Source organism: Pteropus medius, unplaced genomic scaffold (genome assembly GCF_902729225.1).
Source record: "Pteropus medius unplaced genomic scaffold, Ma_sr-lr_union100, whole genome shotgun sequence".
NCBI lineage: Eukaryota > Metazoa > Chordata > Mammalia > Chiroptera > Pteropodidae > Pteropus > Pteropus medius.
The window spans coordinates 13,641,882-13,664,125 of NW_024349225.1; the positions used below are offsets into that span (position 1 = coordinate 13,641,882).

The window sequence follows — 22,244 nt, forward strand, 5'->3', positions numbered from 1 at the left end:
ACATTTAGTTATATGTTCACAGCTGAAATTTCAAGGGTACAACATTTTCTCCTGAAAGGAGACACCTCCCCATCACTAAAATGCAGCCTTCTGTTATCAAATTACATCCATATGACATCATGGGGTGGTGAAACTGGCCCGAAATAGAGAGTGAAACCATATACTTTTTCTGTCAAGAGAAAGACTAAAGACAGAATTAAGTAATGGGCTGGTTTTCATAAGATTATTTTGACGGTGCCTCTTAATTAGGGAAGATTTTTGTCCAAGAGAAGCAGTAGTCCCAAGAGGAAGGAAGTGTAATGTATCCAGCATGAAGGCAGCCGAAGGGGGTCTAGGCCTTCTGCGGTGCTCTCTATGCGAATCTCCAGGGGCCGAGGCAGTGTGGAATTCGTGGACACCGCTGCCTTTTCCGTTCCCGTGGATCCGTGGACACTTTAGGTGCACATCACGTTTTTCCAGATGTTTCTTTCACTCCATCTATCTTTCGGAAAATCCAGTGCGCAGGTACTTATAGAATTAGCGGAAACTTGAGCAGACAACATCACCGGTCGTTTTCAGACATGTGCTACATCCCTCCTCTCCATCCCTCCGTGAATTAATGACAAGGCGCACCGCAGAGGGGAGCGCCCCGGTGTGGTCCAGCCGCTGACTCCCGCCGCCCATCAGGAGCGCGCGTCGCTGTGCAGTGCGAACATCCACACGGGGACGCACTGTCCGGAAAGCCGTCCTGCTTCTCCTGGCCCAGCACCTGCAGCCCACTCTTCCCAATGAGGCTCCGGAGGATGTCCATGTCCCGAGTCACGCTGCTGTCAGAGAGATCTAGGACGCAGCCCTCGCGAGCCACATTGTCCTTCAGGATGATGACACCGTGTTCTTTCAGGCCATCTCGGCACCGGGAGAGAAATGCAAGAAGGTCTTTATCGGTTAGGTACCCTACAGATGAGGCCAAGTAGATGGGGAAACAGGATGGAATGGTGGGTGGGAAGGAAGGTGAATAGGAGAGAATCAGGAGACCATCTGTCACTCACTCGTGAATTAGTTAATAGCCTGGATTGTTTTCTTCGCAGGAGGCACTGAGAATTTAGATAAGAGGACAGATCCTTTTTGACGGGGTGCAGTGCCCTGTCTATAAAATAGATATTATCCTACCTTGTCTGTGTACCTCATAGATGTCAGGTAAATTATTGCCCATCCCATGGGTCCCCTCTATGTCCCCCGGACAACCCAACTCTATCGTGACTCCTCCGTGTTTCCTCCTACACACACACACACACACACACACACACTCACATCTAATTCACTATTGTCTCATGTCCTGGAAATTGAAATCTAAGAAAGTCTAGTTTTGCCAATAAATGGGGATAAACTTTCTATAGCCCCACTTCTTAAAGTTTTTCAAGTATTTAGGTTTTTTAGGATTCGGGTTGTTCCAGAGGCACTCCATCCCTAAAGATGGGACTCGTCCAGCTTACGGAGAGTGCATTAGGGGAGAACTCTGAAAGACCAGAGCTTCTCAGGGGCTCCCGTGATGCCTAAGGCTAGCTGGCCGCTCTCAGCACAAGTGTGCCCAGCTGCTCTTTCTGGCCTCACCCCCTCGCTGCGCTTCCTCACATTAGCCCAGGTGTTGCCTTCTCTCTCTGGGAAGGGGAGACGGGCAGAGGCAACGTCATCACGCAGGACTAACCGGAGACCCACTGGATCCAGATGACATCGTATCTCCCCAGTGGGGGCGTGAACTCCTGCAGGCTGTAGCAGTGGTAACTTTCGACCTTCTCTCCTTTGACCTGCAGGTAGTTCTGGGCTTCCAGGAGGAACGACTCCATCATGTCCACCAGTTCCACGCTGTTGAAAACCGGCAGCAAGACGTGCTTGCTGACCCTTCCTATCCCGGAGCCGCAGTCCAGGGCGCAGTCCGTTCCGGCTCCCCCGGGCCCCTGCACAGAGGTACAGACAGCCACTTGAGTCTCGGACACTCCAGTTACCGCTTCAGATCTACGTTACTTAGGTCAGTTTCGTATAATAAGATGCAGTATTTTAAGAGTATCATTCAAGGAGTTTGAACAAATGTATACAAGGCACATACTACCACAGTCAGGTTATAGAACATTCGGTTACCTTTTCCGAAAAGTATCCAGACATTTCTAGTTTTTGCTTTCTTTGTTTTACTCAAATATAGACCTTTGAATTTCAAAATAGGATTTTAGAAAATAGTGTCAGTTTAAAACTTGGTAATTTTCTTGGAAATAGGCCATTGAAAACCCTATGAAAATAAAGTTTTGTCAACCTTAAATTTGGATCGTACCCACTGCTGAATGGACCTGCACTGTAGCTTATTGCTATACATATATACACATGTGTGTGCGCGCACACGCGCACACACACACGCACACACACACACAAAGACAAAGCAGCAAGAGCCTTTCTGACTTAAAAAATGTTTTAATTCACTTAATGAACACATTTTCATTCATATTGGTACGATTGAAATTTTATATTTTTCAAAACTGATTTTGGGGACTCTGAAGTATCTATCCTTCTGGTGTGGGTGGTAATTTTTAGGACCAGAGCTGAAAGAATTCTGTTTCGTTCTCAAGCCAGGATTTTACTGCAAACCCAGCCCCGAGTTGCAGCAAAGTCTCCTTGTTGTAGGTCTGTGCGTGCAATTAACCGAGATTGACGGATAGATTGGCGGTAGAGGTCAGGGAAGTCAGCCAATGCGAACTTCCTCAAACTTGCTTCTCTATAGTAATATATAAGAACATGTATGTTTATGTGACCAGCTGCATCTTTGCGATATCATACAATCCATATCTATCCATATCGCAAAGATGCAGCTGGTCTGTTATTTGGTCATGATTGGGATGGCTGTTCAGCGGGTTTGTGCTGGAAATTACAGGAACGAGATACCTGAAGGGGCCAGTGCAGATCTTAAGCAGAAAGCCTGCTCTTGATTTCTCAGAAACTAAGGATTGAAAAAAATGTTGGCTAAGGATCAAAAGGTAAAGTTTGAGCAGAAGGAAAGATCAGAAATGCTGATCCACCCAGAAGACCTTCCTGACAGCAGGAAAGGTCAATGAGGAAGAAGCGGAGCAGCCGTAGCCTCTTCCAAAAGGAATAAAAATAACCATGGTTTATTGAGTGCTTATGTGTCATGAGGGTTTTGTATCTATAATAACTATAGTAATCAAAACAATTCCACAAGATACTGATTTTTCCACAATTTGGAGACGAGGAAACTTTGATTTCTAATGTCACCCGGCTAATGGCAGAACTAGAATTTGGACAGGGAACTGCGACTCCAAAGCCCCTTCGACCTTAGGGTCGTCACCTCAAGTAACAACTCTGATTCCCTTGGTAGTGTCTGTCTAATGCTGTGTTGTAAAGAATTCTAAGGCTTCATTGAGACTTAGCAGGAAAGAGGTCTGTGATTGATTAGTGATGTCTGCCTTGAGTATGGGAAGGGGAAGTGGTAGTATCTGAGCCATGTGTTTGCCATTCCTCCTTACTCTATGCCACCTCCCTCATTCAGATAGTATAATTTAAACTAAACTAATTCAGAAAAAGGCCTCGGCTAAAGGTATATGTTGTGAAGGCCATAAAATAAGCATCTTCTAAACTAATGCATAACATAAATAAGATGGGGAAAGAATGAGGGAAATTATTTAAGTTACTGAAAATGACTCGTAGAAATTTCTGTGCTCAATTAGAGATTATCATTACAAATTTTTCTCATTACTTGGCCTAAAACCTCGAATGATCGTGTGGCTCACGTCATCGTAGCACGGTTTTAGTCGTGGAACCAAGTGGCCGAACACAGGGGCTTCAGAAATATGCTGGAGGCTTTCAAGAAAATTATAACGGCCACACTCCTGTCTCTCAACGAACAAGTAAAGACGAAACCGCTGTGGTTAAGATGAGGAAGGGCCTCGCGACCCCGCCTGCCTGTTCTCCCAGAAAGCCCAGTGAGATCTCCCAGTAAGCCCAGTGAGATCGCCCAGTAAGCCCAGTGAGATCTCCCAGTAAGCCCTGCAGGATCTCAGCACAGCCCTGGGGTTTTTAAACTACCCGGGTCTAATTCCCCTACTCTTTCGTGCAGAGAAACTGAGGCCCAGAGAGGTGAAACGTTTGACATAGAACTCCCTTGAGAATCCTCCGCCTCTGCTTTGTATTTTTCCCCAGTTTAGATGTGTGCTATTTGACAAGTTATTCTTGAAATGGTGGTTATTCACAAATATGAAAGGCGCCTCTCACAAACCCTGTGTACTTCTAGCCTCATGCCACTGCCGCCTGGTCCTCTGTACCCTGTGTCACCGCGCGTGGCTGGCGCTGCCTCCCACAGCCTGGCACCACGCTTCTCCCCGTCTCCCGCAGCTCCGCCGAGAAGGGGTGTCTAAGGACTGCTCTCAGGGAAGGCAGCTCCGCCTCTGGGACACCAGAAGTGCCAGCTGTGACTGTTCTGAGAGCCAGTGCCCTTCCACGAATGTCACCAGAACTACATATGATGTGCAACTTCAAAACAAGGCATTTTGATATTTTCATTTTCATTTATTATGTTATCCTTATACATACGGATTTATATAAAATAGTAAAATACTCTTAGGAAATTCATTTTCATTTTGGTTCTGCTAAATGTATATTGAAGGATATGATTTCAAATTCATCCAGTGCTAAAGGCTACTGTACACGAACAGCAAGGTGTAACAAATTAGACCCAGAGCGTTTAGTCGTGCAATCTCTGCGAAACATCAAAAGAGAAATAACATCAAGTACTGATGACTTTTTATAAGTGACCACTGTCCACCTGCCCAAAAGCTAAAATGGAGGAAATTTATCAGCTATGCCATGGACATCATCTTGGTATCATTTATTTGCTAAAGTAAACACATTTGCAACAAATTTAAACACCTTTTCCCACTGTCCCATGTCACTAAGTGTTGAAAGGAAAGCCAGACTTTAAAGTAAACAATCTGCCTTCTCCCAGTGGACACAAGGAGAAATCAGGTCAGTCCTCCTATTCGCTCCCCTGGTTGTATCTTGACCTGGATATTCATTTAGAAGATTATTAAGGTCAAAGTACCAAAATATCGTGTCTTAAAAAAGACCGCATTTGTACTTAGAGGTTACAGCTTCTCAACGAGTCTGTCTGCTGAGGAAGACTCTCTATATTTGTTTAGGAGGAGCAGGCTGGTCTTTTCCAACATAAATATGTGAGCACAAGGCTGTTTCCTCTCCCAGGTCCGTGGGCATGTGGATGGGCTCTGCCTGACCAGCATCCCTGTGGTCAGCTGGCTATTCCACATGGAAAGACAAGACAGCTGGATTACTGGCTAAGCTTCTGAAATGCACTGAGATCAAAGTCAGCCTCACCACAAGGCAAGCAGGAGGCATTGCTCTCAGACTGGAGGAGAATTGAGGTCTGTGGTCTATAAAAAAAAATAATAAAAAGCAGGGATTTTTCTGCTTCATGAGACAAATGGAAAAAATATGTCATGGTTAAGAGCAGGAGTTTGGTGTCAGACAGACCTGGCTGAGCTTAAGTTCCAGCTCTCTTACCAGCTGTGTAACCTTGAGAGCTACTTAACCTCTCCAAGCCTCAGTTTCCACAACTGTAAATGCAAGGATAATAATACTACTCACCTCCTAGAATTGCCGGAAGAGGGAGACATGCTTCTAAAGGGGTCAGCAGAGCACTGAGGGCAATTAGTGAGCAACGCTGATTTAGAAATACTCCAGGTTAACCTGACCTCTACAGGACCATCATCGCCAGCTCCATAGTGCTTATGGCCGCAGCTGATGTCCAGACACTTCGGCCCCTGTGGGTGCTCCATCCTGTTTTCTCTACTCAGGCAGTCAGTGCTCCAGGGAGTTTGGATGTGAAGTGAGCCTCACCTCAACGCTATGGATATTCTTAACATTATGCTTCTAAGGCTGATAACCTAAACCCAAATGTTTATAATATTTATAATGTTTTCTTTATCAGAATAAAATGGGCTCCAAATTTTAAACAAATGACTTTGTAATGAATTAAAACAAAATCTGTTTGCCAGTTAGCACTTAATGTCTTCCGTAGGACTGACGGCAGCTTTATTATGTGGGTTAAGTCTATTTTAACAACTAAATGAAGCTCCTTAAAATATAATAAATGCATTTTGTGAAGGCCTGTCGTTAGTAGTAGCAATAAATTAGGATTATTGGGTAATAATTATGCGCATGAAAGCAAGCACTTGACACATGGTCTCATTTGATCTTCACATTATCCAGTGAGGCAGGTTCTACAATTACTCTCTAGTCAGAGATGAGAACACTGAGGTGAGGCAGGTTCTACAGTTACTCTCTAGTCAGAGATGAGGCATGGAGCAGTGAAGTAACAAGCCCAAGGCTGCTCACATGGCAAGTAAAAAAACCCTAATGACGCTGGAGCCCAAGATCCTGGGCCCCACACAATACTGTCTCCATATGACTTGGAAGTAAAGAAGTGAAGTTTCACCCAACACTGGGACTGCAGAGGGGTCACGTTCTTTCAAGGCAATATCTGAACGATGGATAAAATAATATAAAGAGATTTTACTGTACTTATCATTTTAAAACCAAACATAAGCATGTATTTCCTTCCTACATCAAATTTTTATTAGAGAGGATCAATAAATCACCCCCAGATCCCAAATGGCATGATCTCTCATCAATTGTCTGGCTGTCAACTCTTCATCTATGAGACTCTAAAAGAGATATCTTCTTAACTCCCATTCTGTGATATCAGCACTGCTAGTTCACTTTCCCCCGAAGCATGAACAATTAAATGGTGCTAGGCGGGTGAATGTCAACTGGGATAAACCAGGGGTTTGACGTGACTCATCCTTTCTGAACGTCTTAAAGCAGGCTTCCGGCTAAACTTTCGGCCGTGCCATATGGCTTTAATATGACTTAAGTAACGACGCAGAGGCATGTGAGCTCAGCGCCTGCAAGGACTTCGCTTCATCATCACGCTGCGCTTGGATAACTCACCCCAACAAATTTCCTAAGAAATTCCCGAGAAGCCTGGATATCTGGGTTGGATAGTTCAATGAAATTTCCCATCATACCCTCTTCCGTAGCTGGTACTTCTTGGTAGAAGAGTTTAGCTCTGGCATAGAACTGCATCTCACCATTGATGACTTGACTCGTCAAAGCATACAGTTTCACTGCAAATGAAATAATATTTATTAATATTTATGTGACAGAACAAAATTCAAATCTTATCACGCATTGATTTCCTCTTAAAAGACTGCGAATTGTGGAGGAAAAGGCACTGGTTCGAAGTCAGAGATCTGGGTCTGAGTTCTGGCTCAGTGACTGACTGGCCGTGTAAACTCGGGAAAACTTCACCTCACTGAACTTCAGTTATCTCATGTATAAATTACAATCATGTGGCATTTTTCATGAGTTAATACTCTGCTTCAGTAAAACTATAGCTTATTACCGTATTTACAAAGTTTAGTAGTATTTGCTACAGTAGGATGAAGAATCACAAGTTTTATTACAGTTTTATCTTTGAGCTCCAAATGTTTGATGAGAATCTAATCATTAATCCTTACTTCTAGTCACAGGTAGTTTAGGGGTAGCTAGTTTTTCATCTCTTTTTCAGGCAACTCACAGCCAAATATCTCTTTGTATCAATTACAGAAAATGCACTAGAGCTCTATTTTCTGAAAATAAAATAATAAATAAGTTATACTATTTATTGAGCAACTATTCGGGACCAGGTAGTGGGCCAGGCACATTATACTGTGATGTACTATGTCATTTCATTATTTCAGAAACCATATGAGGTATTATTTTAAGACACTTATTTTTAGAAAAACGTGTTTCAGCTTCTGAAAAGTAAATGACTATGCATTTAAATGTGTTCTGTAGACCAAAGGGCACCCTTGCAGGTATAAAATATTTGCATTAGAGCACATTCTGGAGGGCGTGGCGGAATGTGAATGAGAGGGAGGAGCTTCCGATTCAAGGCTGTAGGCTGAGCACATGCATTTGTTTTCCATCCTTCCCAACGCTCACCAAGAATGGTTCTAATAAACTTAACCCATAATAGTGAAGACAGCAAGAGGGGATCAGTGACGGACTTACGATTTCAACAAATTTCTGGAAGACAAAGAGCAGATGGTAAAAAGCTAAAGAATTTGCAGCCCAGAATAGTTGCAAAATGAAGTAAGAGTTAATCGAAAATCTGTCCATAGACTAACCAGTGAGGGGACAAATGTGCTCTCCCAAAAGCCACAAGGAACACAGCTGTAATCTCAGGGGAGGACGAGCTATGTCTCTTCTCTGAAAATAAATTAATAATTGCTTAAGGATAACTAGACCATCAGTGTTGAGATCCTAGAACACCACTCGTTTGGGCATATAGAGGACTCTAAGCACTTCACCTGCTCACACTCATCAAAGTCTGATAAGATCTACTGGGACATATCGAGCTTCTTTAGCAATCCTTTCTATTCAGAGAAGAAGTATATAACAAAGGAAACTGTCTCTATTACCTAGAATCACTGACCCTGTCCTTCGTTTCTAAATATGGATAAATAATGGTTTTCAAACACATGGAAGTAAAATGGCAACCTGAAAGAAAAAGGTGGCGATAAACAATCAGAACTGAACCCAAAGGAAATAGAAATAATTTAGGAAACAGATGAGCATTTAAACCAAAACTAAACGAAACACTCGTATATCCTTGGAGAGGTATGAGACTGGTACATCCATAAATCAAACGTAAGATGCCAAGAAAAAGATAATTCGAAGAATAACAAAGAATTCTTAGAAATTAAAGTTTTGAATACCAAAATCTTTGGAATATAATATCGAGTAAATTTATCAGGACATAAACAAAAAGAATGATATGGAAAATGAAATAGGAATACGAGAGCTATATAAAGGCTTAATTCAGGAGGCCCAACATCGAGCTGGTTAGGATTCTCAAAAACAGAGGTAATGGAGGGAAGAAAATTATTTAAAAATAATAGAAGAAAGTTTCCCATAGTTGCAAGAGATTATAAATTCTAACAAGTACTGAGCAGCATGGATTAAAAATAATAATAATTAAATAAAAGCCACATATCCGCAGGAAATTTCATAACACAAAAAGTAATAAGATTCTAGGGTTATCTAAAGAGAAAAAAAGTGGTTGACCTTATAGCAGGGTTGCCAGATTTAGCAACTAAAAATACAGGTCACACAATTCATTTTGAATTTCAGATAAAAAATGAATAATTTATTAGTAAGTATGCGCAAAATAGTGCATGTTGCATGAGACATACTTATACTAAAAACTTACTTGTTGATTATCTTAAATTCAAATTTAGCTGACGTCTTATTTTATCTGGCAACCCAATTGTCAAAGGACTAGAATCAAGCTTGTAACAGAGATCTCATCAGAGACATTGGAAAACAATGGAGCAGTGCATAATATTCTGAGGGAGAATTATTTCGAAGCTAAAACGTAATCCCCAGTCAAATGTGAAAGAATATTTACTTCCCATGGATTCATTCTTCAGAAGTTCCTTGAAGCTATATTCCAGCCCAATGAGGTTTAAAATCAAGAGAAGATAATGTGGCGAAAGATGATGAAATTAACCCAGGAATCCAAGAAAAAGAAATCCCCAAATCACAGATATTTACCAGATCTAGAAAGAAATCAGTTTATATTACAACAGAAAAAAAACAGGCTTCAAAAGCAATATCTTCAAGAAGTACAACAAACTGGATTCTGGGCAATAGACAGAGTAGGTAAGAAGAAAGGGGACATTAATGATATTGTAAGGAAGACGTATTTTTAATCTCAACCATCAAAATTAAAAGAGAGTTGAAAGCTCCAAGTAAAATATGCAACAGTACAAAAATGTTATGATCAGGATATGAAGGAAACCAGAATATGACATAATTTTGAGTAGAAGGAATATAAGAAAGAATCTATTCAACCTTAACTAGGAACATCTTTCTTCAGGTAACGCTGAGATCGTGGCATTGGACCAGTGCGCTCCTTGGCTCTGAATTGAACAATAACTACATAGTCTCGATTTTTTATTCTAAACATTAAAAATCCAATAAACACCACTTACGTCGCAGTGCTCCACTATACATGTTCCATCTGTGGAGTCACATCGGTACTTTCCAGCTTGAAGACGCTGGAGCCAATGTTTGGACCCTTGAATGATCACAAATTCGCCAAAAGCGATACCAGAATCAGTTTCTGTGTACATTGTTTTCTAGAGACTAAAAATATTATGTACTGTGTCTCCCATGTATATTAACTGTTATGCACAGAGTATTGTAAAAGTACAGATCTTTTAAAAGTATTAATAAATATATCGATTTTGCCATTTCATACACAAATTAGCTACTGATTGAGAAAATAGAAGATTAAAAGGAGAGTCCTCGTGTTCACAAACATTGGGATCCAGTGACCTAACCAATCCCCCTTCCCTAGCACTTGCTGAAGTGTTGTATGAACAGCATGTGGCTCAATAGATGCTTAAAAATTCAACAGGGTGACAAAACTCAACATCACCATCTCAATAGCATGACTATTCCAAATTCCTCCGGACGTCTCAGAAACCAGGCTCGGACATCACAGTTCATCGTCTCCCCAGAGTCGAACACTGCCTGGGGTCACCGGCAAGCCACTGCTCAGTCAGTGCTCTCCTGGATCCAACCAAGGCCACAGAACAGCCACCCTCATCATCACCTGCTTAAGTCAACTAGTCGGTGGAGTCTATTAAAACCCTTAATCTGGAAATGGGAATGGTCCATTATGCCAGCAACATTTAGACCACAAGTAAATGCCAGCCTCAGCAGGGGTCAGACTCCATAGGTATGTTTTTATGGTTATGGGCTTGAATTCTCATTTTCACCTAGTTGACAGGAGCATTTCACTAAAAAGATATATGAGGTGTCATGGCCAGCCCAGGTTTCCCCTCTGATGGCTCCTGCAGTGGTGCATGTTGACTCAGATAAGGTAGTCAGTCTCCACCCAGGCCTTTTTTAAAGAATTACATCTAGTAGCTTATTCTTATGGGATTGCAGTGTCTCTGTGAAACTTGGGGTAGTCTAAGACGGAGACTAGGGACTCTATCAGTCCTTGATATAAAATGGCACTTATTTCTCGACCTACGTTACGAACAGAACTCCCAATGGCCTCCCAATGGCTTACTTTTGGCAGAAAGAAAAATCAAGTTCAAGTTCATCTGCCCTGAAGAAGAATAAAGATCTTGTAAAGTCTCTAAGAAAAAAATTTGTTAATAGCTAAGTGCCTATGTTTACTGAATATCTTCTTTTCTTTTTTCTTTCTTTCTTTTTTTTTTTTTAATGGTTGGCTATAGCTACATCAGACTTTATTTCAGATGTTAGAAACATCTCTGTTTGTCAACTGAGAATTGATCTCAGAATCTCCAGAGGATATGTAGGCAAAGTTTAAATGGGACATTTGAAATGATTTGAGACAGAATGTTGGATCAAGTTACCTTTGATTCATAGGGGAGGGCGGGTGATTAGGAAATGCCCTTAGGAAAGATAAGACTGTCTATAGAAGAGATTTGCTCATGAGCAGTTCCCAGTTTAGCCATTAAAGAGGTAATGTTTAAAATGAGAAGGAAGGAAGGAAGGAAGGAAGGAAGGAAGGAAGGAAGGAAGGAAGGAAGAAAAGTGAAGGAAGGAAGGAAGGAAGGAAGGAAGGAAAGAGAAAGGAAAAGAAAAATATCTAGGTACAGTAGAGTATTATTTAGACATAAAAAAGGAGGAAGTCCTGCCATTTGTGACAACACGTTGGACCTTGAGGGTGTCATGGTAAGTGAAATAAGGCAGAGAAAGACAGATACAGTATGATCCTTTTCAACTGAGGGCCAGCTCAGTGTTTCCTAAGTTCTTTTCAGGCTTCGGCACAAATGAGGTGACCAGAGTGGGGAGGAGGGACAGGGACCCACTCCAGCAGTGACCCACTCCCACCACTCACACCTCTCACGCCCTGCCCACTTGGCTGAGTGTTCCTAACTCTGTCCCTACCTGAGTGTTGTGCCTGACCTACTGTCACGTTTTAAAAGGCCAGAAGTCAGGCACAGATACCAGGGACAGATTTTTCATGCCGAGATTTTGCATCAGAAAAGTCAGAAGCTGACTCAGCAGTCGCCATGCCTCCTCTGAGCCTCTGCCGCGTCCCGTAGTGGTGTCTGTCACCATATTTCCACACTCCACAAACAATCTGTGGGAGTCTGTCTCCTGCACTCAGCTCTTCAGGATAAGACTGTGTCTTATTTTCTTTGCGACCCCAGCACTTACCGTCATGCTTAACACATAGCAGATCTCCTTTGACTGTTCAGTGAGTAAGCGAACACCGTCCAGTGTGTCGTACTTGGAATAATACACAGGTTCAACAGAGTAGTGAGTGGCTATAAGGAAGAGCTGACATAACCACACACAAGGCCCACTTCTAGTACAGTTCATAAAATATCTATCCTCCTCATTAGCCAAATAATTTTTAAAATAGTAACTATAATTGATCAAACATGTATATATGTACTACATATGTTAAGCATTTATATCCAACTGAATATGTAATATAAATGTTATTATCTACAGAAGAAAACGAGGCATTAAGATATTAACTAACTGGCCCCACATAGAGTAACTAGCGCGTGACATGACGGGGATTTGAAGGCAGGGCCGTCTCGATTCACAGCGCGTCACCTCACCTGTCTCACACCGGGTACCTGACAGTCTGCTCCATGAAAAGGGGAATTATCTGCTTCTCCGTGTCTTTAAAGAGAAAAGTGGTCTTTCAGCATTTGCATTGCAAGGGTAACGGGAAACATTGGGAAAACGTGCCACTGTTCGATGAGCTGTGTGGAAAATGCCAGTAGCTGTATGCTGAGTTTCATTTGGAAGTGCCAAGTGTCTTATAAGAAATGTTTTTTTTATTAACTCTGGCTTTTAATTGTGGTGACGAGGGGGTGACCATTGTTCTTAATTTCCTCCTCAGAGACCGATTCTCCTAAAAAGGGGTAAATGAAAGAGGCACTCACAGCTGGGGGGACCCCCCATGTGCTTCCGTACCCTCTCTTCACAGGACCTCTTTAATCCTCACAACAACACAAAAAAGCTGTAGTCATAGTTATTACTTTACAGATGAGTAATAGAGAATCAGAAAGATTCAGTGACTTACTCAGTGTCACATAGAAATGAAGTGTTACAACCAGGCCTTAACCCATACCTAATTTTTAAAATTAAAAATTATTGGGGTGACATTGATAAACAAAATCAAATAAATTTTAAGTGTTTCATTCAGCAGTAGGTCGTAGATGTACGGCACCACCCAGTGAGATTTCCTTCTGTCACCAAATATTTGACTCCCCTCCCCCATAGCTATTTAAATACAAAGTCTTTGTTCCTTATTCTAAACCACATGGGACCATTGTTCTAAATGTGAAGTTAGATTAAATCTTTAATGGTGTCCAGGAGTAACAGACTCTTGCTGAGTACATGACTTATAAGTATTCAATGACTTCTGTGTACTCAGAAATAGGGTATGGATAGCGCTAGAATTTTTGAGGGGTAACTTGCAGGAGCATCTCTGATTGGGGATGGTATGTATATAGTCTTAGAGCAAATGAACTTTCCAGAGGTGGCTGTTCGTGAATAAAGAGGAAGTTGAATCCACCTCTGGAAAGTTCATTCACTCGAAGACTCCACTTGAACGTGGGCTGGTGTAACTGGGTGATGCGAACCCACTGACTGGCCTGCCAGTGTCGCTGGCTATCTCGGTAGACGGCCAGCGCTCTTCCTAGGCTACGTTTCCCGCCAAATCAAAAGATGCCGTGAAACTGACACTGCTGCCACGTTAGTCCAGGTGCCACTTACATGGGGAGGCAGCACAATCTTGCGGTCAGAAAAGACAGACTCTGGCGTTAGCCGGCCTGGGGTCTGAGCCTGCTCCGCCACGCACCACCACGGGGGCTTGGGCAAGTTACCAAACTCCTCTGTGTCTCGGTCCCTCAGACCTAAGGTGAGGGAAATAGCAGCACCACCTACAAGGGATGTCGTGAGGATGGACTGAGATAAGACCCGCAAAGCACTGAGGACGGTGTCAGGCCGGTTCCCACTTCGTCCTGTAGATCTGCCGTACTCAGCGGATAGCCGAGCCCCTGGTGGAGATTTTTAGTGTACGTGCTCTACTTCTCCACGAATCTCTGAAGCTTGCCGGGGGTATTTCAGCAAACTGTTCCCGCTGCACAGCGTGCTGGTGTGAGACGGGCCGGCTAACGCAGGCAGCGGGAAGGAGGAAGGAAGGAAAGAAGGAATCAGAGTCTGGTTAGCCACCGTTCTTCCCATAATTACCCCAAACAGCAGACTCTCTGTGCAGACCCTGCGGTAGTGGGTCCCGACCTTTTCAAAGAAGAGCTTTATTTTCAGTTCCGTGAAGTCTTGAAATCATCGAAAGGGGAAGCCAAGTCTGAAACACCTCAGTGGAGCCGAGGAGGGAGCACTTCCACTGGCTGTTCTGTTTCCAAACGAAAAAGCACAGTATCCACGGCAGCCCGAGAAGGCCCATACTGTGAATCAAGCTTATCGCCTGTTCTAAGGAGGGCTCCATAGTGACTTTAAAAGGTGCCTGGCTCCAAGGAAGGAAGAGAAAAAACTGGTACTTATTGAGCATTGACTGCTTTCACATATATAATAATTGCATTTGATCTTTCCAACAGCCCTGCCGGAAAATGCAGGAAAATGCTGTTTTGAGGAAAATGATGCTCAGAGGCTTTAGTGACTTGTGGAGGCGACTTCTTTATCAGTAGCAATGCCAGAATTTGAACTCAGGACTTTGCTGACCTGCAATGAATTAGTAGTAAGGGGCCACTTAATTTGTTTAACAGATATTTATCGAGTTCTTCCTATGTGCCAGGAACCAAGGTAAATGGTAAATACATAGATGCAGAAGAGGACAGACTAGATGAGGCTCTACTCTCACGGGAACTAGAGGCCAACGGGGGAGCTGACATATGGAAATCCATTCCATCGATATGCATTTTAATCTCCGTGGGCAAAACCAAGGATTGGCAAGTTAATCAAGGGCTGGGGGAAGCCTTCTGATGGGAAAAAGTCATACTGGCGAATGTGCTGATTCCTTTCTGCGGGGCCCAGAGCCTGCAGAGTTGGGCACTTTAGAGGTACTTCAGCTCCTGCCATGAGAAGAAGCAGCTGCAAAGTATCCGAGCACTCACAGAGCTGATGGCCTGCCTCCCCTGCACTCTCAATTTAAAGCTTCTGAGGGTGAATAAAAAGGTACTTGTAAATTTACCTTCATTACCAGATTATAAAATCCTGAAGAACAGAGACCGTGTTTTAATGAATGTTTGAGTCTCGTCCAGGGCACGGATAGCACTTTGCACAATAGAGTTCCACAAATGTCTCTTGCGCCGAATATAGTTGAATTGATCAGAAAGAAGACATGTCTGGTCTTTCTATCTCTAAAAAGCAGTGTTTTCCCCTGTGGCAGAAACGATTACTAGTGACACCATATGCACCCCACCCCGCTCACCCCGTGGCCGAGCATCCTTGCAGGCAGGCAAGGCATGTGACGAGTTCTAGGCAGTAATCTCTGAACAGATGTGAAGTATGTCCTTCTGGGACAAAATGTTTAAGGGCTGATGGACAAATCTTTAGCTCCTACCTTCCCTTGCCATGGTGATGTTTTAGAAGGTGGAGGCTTTGTCTGCCTAGATCCCTGACTGCATGTGTGGGATGCAGCCCGTCCCTTTACAGTACATGTTAAAACGATGTAGCACAAGTGAAAAATAAACTCACATGTTGGGCCATCGAGATTTCAGGGTTAACTTGTTACTGCAGAATAGCCTTGTCCATACTGACTAATACGGCCCTCAACTGCTGAAATCAGAGTGACACTGTGGGTGAGGCAGGCCTTGCTGGTCCCCTGGGGAGCTAAAGCCCGGGCTGAGTCAGAGGGTCAGAGACAATAGCAGTATCCATTTATGGAAAACAGCTAAGTCCAGTGGAGTCTCTTTGGCTTAGAACATGCTGTGTTGATGGAACCCTGTGTGTGCTATGGCAGTGCTCCGGGAGCCCCTGGTGAGGCGGAGGAGCTGGAGCAAGGAAAGGAAGCTGCCCCTAATCTTAAGAATGAAAACTCCACTTTTTCCTATATTTTATATTGGGCTTTCACGGAAAACTTTGTCAAAACGTTTGTCTTTTAACAGTAATTTTTTTTTTTTTTTTAAGATTGGGAATCATCACATTCACAAAGGAGAAAAATAGATAAAATCAAAATGACTATTCTAGGCAAAAAAAAAAAGGATTGGGCCCAAATGTAAGCTATAGTCTACTTGTCCCAAATAATTTTCAGAAAAGACTATTTTATTCTTACTTTTTCATTCTTTAACTACTTTCAGAGATGAGTTCCTTTTCCCTCTAATAATTGCATTTTAAATGTGGCAGCTATCTGCCCCTTAGCGAGTCACTTGTCAGTTATTGTAATTGATATCTTTCTCTGGTTTAATTCAACTAAGGCCACCGAGCTGCTGTTACTGAGGGATGCCCCAAAGAGCGTCTCCAGAAAAGCAGTCTTCTGCCAGTGTATGAAGCGACCAGCACATCCTCACCTTCCAAATGGACTCTCTTGTTTTTTCATTTGGAGAAAGATGAGATATAGAAATGTCTAAAAGAATTCTGCCAGAAAGAGCCCTGATTTTTGGTATCTAGAGGAGGTCTCATCGTCTCAGAGTTTTCCTTTCTTCATTTGAAAAAAAACAGAGTGGGGGAGGTAAGAGGAAACAATAATATGTACCCTATCTATCCCAGAGTATGGCTGTGAGGATCAAGTAAAGTCATAAATGAGAAATTTTTCATAAGAAATATATATAAATATGAGATGAAAGTACTTGTATGTCTAGAATTTGTAAGTCAGAAATGGATCTATAAGAAGAGGCTTTGGCAGGCTGCTAGCGGGTAGTTTCTTGAATGCGATATGAAGGATTCTGTAGCCCCCTCACGTGTGGAAACCTCAGCCACTTCAAGGACACAGTGAGGCTTTCAGACGACCTTAGGACCACAGACTGAGGCCAAGGCACACGGCTCCTGCTTTCACCGGGGAGAATGTAAATCAAAGGGCGACACTTCACTCTTTAATCGTAAGTCATTTCCTCTCCAGAGCAGTTCAGAGTGCCCTGAAGTGACCACTGTCACAGAAGCTAAGAACAGTAGTGTAGCCAAACCAGATAAGCTTTTTATTGCCCTATTGTCTAATTTTCTGAAAACTAGAGGCAATAATTAAAATAGAGACACTCTACTGCCCCGTTTTTTCCTTAATATTCACAGACCAAAACTGTCCATTTTAGACTCTGTTATTCTGACTCAGGAAGGTAGAAGGAGTTATGTGGATTGTGAGCACGCGGACACGCACACACACACACATGCACACACACGACAAGGACGCCTTGTAAAGATAAACAGTAAAGACTATTACTATTTAGTTTTTCTCTTCTAACTCCTAGTTGATATACTACTGCATTAATACTCTCGTCTTTGAGTTACCTACTTCGCCCATCTTTATAAATGTCTTGCAAATGTCTTTCAAAACGCAAGAACTGAGTTTCTATGAGCCTGGACTCAGTTAACCGACACTCAGGGAAGGAAATCACTGTGCCGGAGGGGGCATGGAAGTCCCAAAATAGAGACCTGACCTGCCAGGCAGCACTTGGTCTTCACACTCTCTGTAAAGAATGCCATTGACACCTTCAGTCTCACTGACTTGGGCTGCGGGTTCTTTGCACCTGAAAAGTGCCCTCTTCCTAACTGCTCTTGCAGAAATCCTACAACCTCACACCGTTCCCTCGGTACTTCTTATCCCTTATCCAGTAGCCCTGACTCACTTACCCAGGGGAATTTTTTCCAGCAGGTAGAGATAGCTCTGAAAGAAGTCATCACGAATGGCTTTGTGAAGGATGAAGGACATGCTGTGTCGACAGAGTTCATCGTCGGTCTTCTGCCAGCGGGATCTAAATGTGAAATGGGCTCCCAGGTGGGCCATGCAGAAGGGGCTGCTGTTATTCCCGCGGAGGAAGGAGGCTTGCCTGGCTGTGTCTTTGAATTAGCCTTCTCTTCCTACACGAACTTGAGACTGTCATTTTAAACCAGTCCCTTGTCCATCTATATCAGGAGAGGCGTCATGGGGCGTGGGGGAGGAGGGGCAGCAGACGCTGGAGGTCAAGCTCTTGGCACATCCACCGTCTGATTGCTTGGGCGACACCACTCCAAGCCAGCAGGTGCCAAGAAAGATGAAAACAGGCTGAGTGAGATCCTGCTTCATCCTGGGAAAAGCACGCCTCCCTCCTTTAGCTGCCACTTCAAAGGGGCAGGAGCACAGCCTGCTAACACCCTGAATATTTGCTTTAATTCGATTCCTAAATTGGAATAGTCTAATTTCCATTTCAAAGAGTTGTTGCAGGAGATCCTGTTCCCTGCTTTCCATGCACTCCTCCTGGAACACTGAATCCTCAAGTTACAAGGACCCTTCAAAGTCGTCTTACGCCACCCACATTCCTTCCTCAGTACAGTTTTGCCCAAATTGTTCATAGAGATGGATACGTGTTTCCCATTTTTAAGGATCTTCAAGAGACACAATTCTGTGAAGGCTCGTTTTGATGTCAATTGCCTCCTGTCAGCAAACTCTTCCATCCAGCTTGCTCCGAACAGTGCCGAGTCCCGTGAGCCTGTTCCTTCCTCTTGGCCTGTTGTGGATTCGGCTTCTGCATGGGGTATCTTCTGATTGTCACTCCAGGCCACTCTCCACTCTCCCCACATAACCGCGTTCCCCCAGGAGGCTGACCCGTAATGACACCCTCTGGCTTCGACTTGGGTTCAGGCAATGGGCAGTGCCAGCAGGAGCGTAGGAGAGAGCCAGTCGATGCACCTAATCCCTTGATACCTTCCCCATGGAAATGCCGTAGGCTGATGGCTTCTGCTGGTGGAAGGTCTAGCTCGTCTGGGGTCTTCTCTACAAACATCCTCTTCCAGTTCTGATAAGGCTCCCTCCTCTTGCTGCGTCAGGCCTTGGGGCAGAGATGTGCCGGGCTGTTGAAAATCTGAAGGAATCCCCGAGTCTTCGTAACTTCCCTGACTTACTCACACCTTTGTAAGTAGTCCCTTCATTAAATTGGCTAACATTCTCAATACGCGAATGCCATCTGCTTCCTGTGAGAATCATGACTACCATCTAATCCCTTTAACCTTCCTAACAGATAGATCCGTGAGAACTCGACATTCCGTCGGCCTCACACCTTGTCCTCTTCTGTGCCATGAAGATGAGAGTACACACCTCACGTGACGGCCGTGAGAGCTGAATGGGCTCCATGCACAGCAGGGCCTGGCACGCAGCGCGTGGGCAGTGAACGCTAGCTGCTAGCATTAGAATCTTTGGGGGAAAGTTAATGATATGTCATAGGTCTTGAAAATACTCTCCGTCTCTCTGGATCTTCTTGAGTTATATTCACTGTGACGCTGTCTCTAGTCATGTAATTTCACCACGTGTTGAGATTGTACTCGATGCATTTAAGAGTTGAAAAGAAAAGAAATCCAAATGAGCTGTGCTTTTGGACCTCCCTCAACTATCCTTCAGAACGTTCTGTTGCTGTAGGGAAAACTAAGCAACAGAAGAAAACGAAGAGATCTTCTTTGTTGCTCGTATTCGTCAGCCTACCAGGAGGCAGGGTCTCAACCCCAGCATTTTAGTGATGTTTTGAAAATCTCGCTGCTGCAAAGGTCGGAGTGTTAGGCTCTCGGAGAGGGACTGGCAGCCGCTGACTCCAGCTCCTCGACATTCCTTATTTGGCACTTGATATTGGCAAGTTTCTTAGTTTTTACAGAACAAGTTTTCTTTCACTATAACAGGGACATGAATTACTTGTTTGGAGATTGATTCTAAAATCTCTGTATTTCAGACCCCTAATTTCTGAGTGGGAATGAAAGACGGATCGGTTTATACAAAATGCCGTTGTCGGCTTTTGTTTACCTCGATGAGTCGCATTAGATTTTGTGACTATTTCTCATCCTGGTATGGTTCGCGTCAGTTCCCGGCTCATTGCATTTGTTTCCTTATGTGGATAATTTTTCTCTCATCGCCGAAATGCCCTTGTTGCTGCCTCCTCATACCACTCTTGACCACGTTCATCATACTGAGTAAGCGAGGTTATGATATAGCTCTCGTCTGCCACAGGCATCCAATTTCGAGACGGGAAAGAAAAACAATAATGTAGAGGAAAGGAATATGACCGTAGCAAGAGAAGGCGGGAACTCTGAATTTATCCGGGTTGGTTTGTCTTCTCACAGGTGTTATTTTGGTGGGGAGCAAACTGCTGCTAAACAATTCGAAGTAAGAACTGGAAAGGAAGCGCCAAAGCCCTATAGAGAGCTTGCTCGTTCGGGAGCATGGTAAGCTAAATATTTGGGGAAATCCACTCAGTGTGAATACCTATCAAATTAAATTCCATAATACTTTAAACTGAGGTCAAGAAGATTTGTAGGCCCTATTTATCTACAACCTATATTATTCAAGACTTTTTTCCTCCCCATAGAACACGTTTTTTAGGTGAACCGTTTTCAGTTCAGAAATAATTGAGACACTCTCTTCTACAAGGCAATGTGTTAAACTCTTGATAAAAAATTTAATGCCATTTTTTTTTGCTGCGACTAATACTAACTTGTTGATACTGCCATAATCATAATAGCTAATTGTTTTAAACTGTAATGCCTATTTAATCCTTACAGCAATCCTAGGAGGTCGGTGATATCCCCATTTTATGAAAAGAGGAAGCGAGGCTTAGAAAGGTTAAGTTTTAGCTCAGCATCATCCAGTAAATAAATAGCAGGATCAAAATTCGAACTAGAATTTGATAATATATATATGTATATATAGATAGCTGAAATAAAAATAATTTGTTGATAGTTTCCCAGCTCCCCACTCAAGGAGATGGATTTTAAAGGTTGAAATAATAAACCAAACTCAGCATAATTAACTTTAGGATAAAATTACTGATGTTATGTTCTTGTATATAGGTTTCAGTGAAAAATTAATGGTGAGAATACAGAATAGGTCTTTCTTGCCTGATAAACTTAATGGGTATTTGTGCTAAAATAGGCACTTAAGTAGACTTGAAGCTTAGAATGAGAGAAATATAAAAAACTGTGCGAACAGGCTTCACAGAGTGACTCAGTACAAAAAATCAGGCCTTACTTCACCCCATACTGGTCCAACCTTACATGGAGTGTTTGCCTTTCTCGATCATGTTTTGTTTAAGAAACAGGTACCTGCTCGAAGTCACCCTGATTGGAACACCACCCCCCCGCCAGCAGTGTCCGACGCTGTGTCCTATAATATTTAGGATAATATTATATTTGTTAACATTGGATGCTTCAGATTTTTTTTAAAGAATTAAGTAGTTATACAAATACCGTTGGCAACTCTTCTGCCTTCCTCGGAAAATACATACCAATGTGAGGTATGTATCCTTCGGAACCTAAATTTTTATATGTTTAGTATAGATGTACTTATCCATAAACAAGATCGTAATTGTCTCGTTAATTTTTAAATGCGTGTAAATTGGTATCCTGCAATTCCCTTTACTCCGTCAACAATATGCTCTTGATACTTTATCCAGGTTGTTACATGTTTAGTGCACAATGGGGAGAGGGTGAGAACACACCACAAACACACGCGCACGCACACACGCATGCACATACACACGCAGTGCATTCGTCTTAACTGACATCGTCCCTTGTCCATATGCCACTTTCTGTCTTTCCCTACCAACCGGCGTCCAGGTTTTCTCCATCTTTCTCTGCGGTCGGCATCCCTCTGACAGTGCCTGGTGCGCATGCGCAAGCGGCTTCCCGTCGGCACCCAGCAGCTGGGCCGGCGGGTCGCGGTCTGGGGGCCCCGTGGCCTTCGCTCCACATGGCAAAGCTGCTTTCCAGTGTGGACGCTCAGTTTCCCACCGGCAGTGAGCGTGTCAGTTCCATGTTCTCGCTAAAATGTGTGATACTTTTTAAGTTTTGCTGCTCTGCGTGTATGGGCATTTCATGGATAATACCAAGTAAACATTTTTACAATGCCTGAGTCGTTCCAGGCATGTTCTCTGTACTCTGTGTATAATAATTCAATTCACAGGACCTCTTCGAGAAGTTACTTTTTAAAATCCCTACGCTGTAGTCATGGA

The 22,244-nt window shown here is 43.2% G+C and overlaps 1 protein-coding gene and 1 long non-coding RNA gene across 2 annotated transcripts; one reads left to right on the forward strand and one right to left on the reverse strand.

Moving 5' to 3' along the window:
• Positions 1-662: 662 nt before the first annotated feature.
• On the reverse strand, positions 663-18,061 carry NTMT2 (N-terminal Xaa-Pro-Lys N-methyltransferase 2). The gene is given in 5 exon segments (XM_039881618.1): positions 663-715; positions 718-933; positions 1,685-1,934; positions 7,003-7,178; positions 17,908-18,061. Coding segments are annotated over 5 exon segments (849 nt in total).
• LOC120617747 (uncharacterized) lies at positions 6,077-6,395 on the forward strand. Its single transcript, XR_005657031.1, has 2 exons — positions 6,077-6,309; positions 6,350-6,395. It is a non-coding gene; the product is annotated as an uncharacterized LOC120617747 (long non-coding RNA).
• Positions 18,062-22,244: the final 4,183 nt, after the last annotated feature.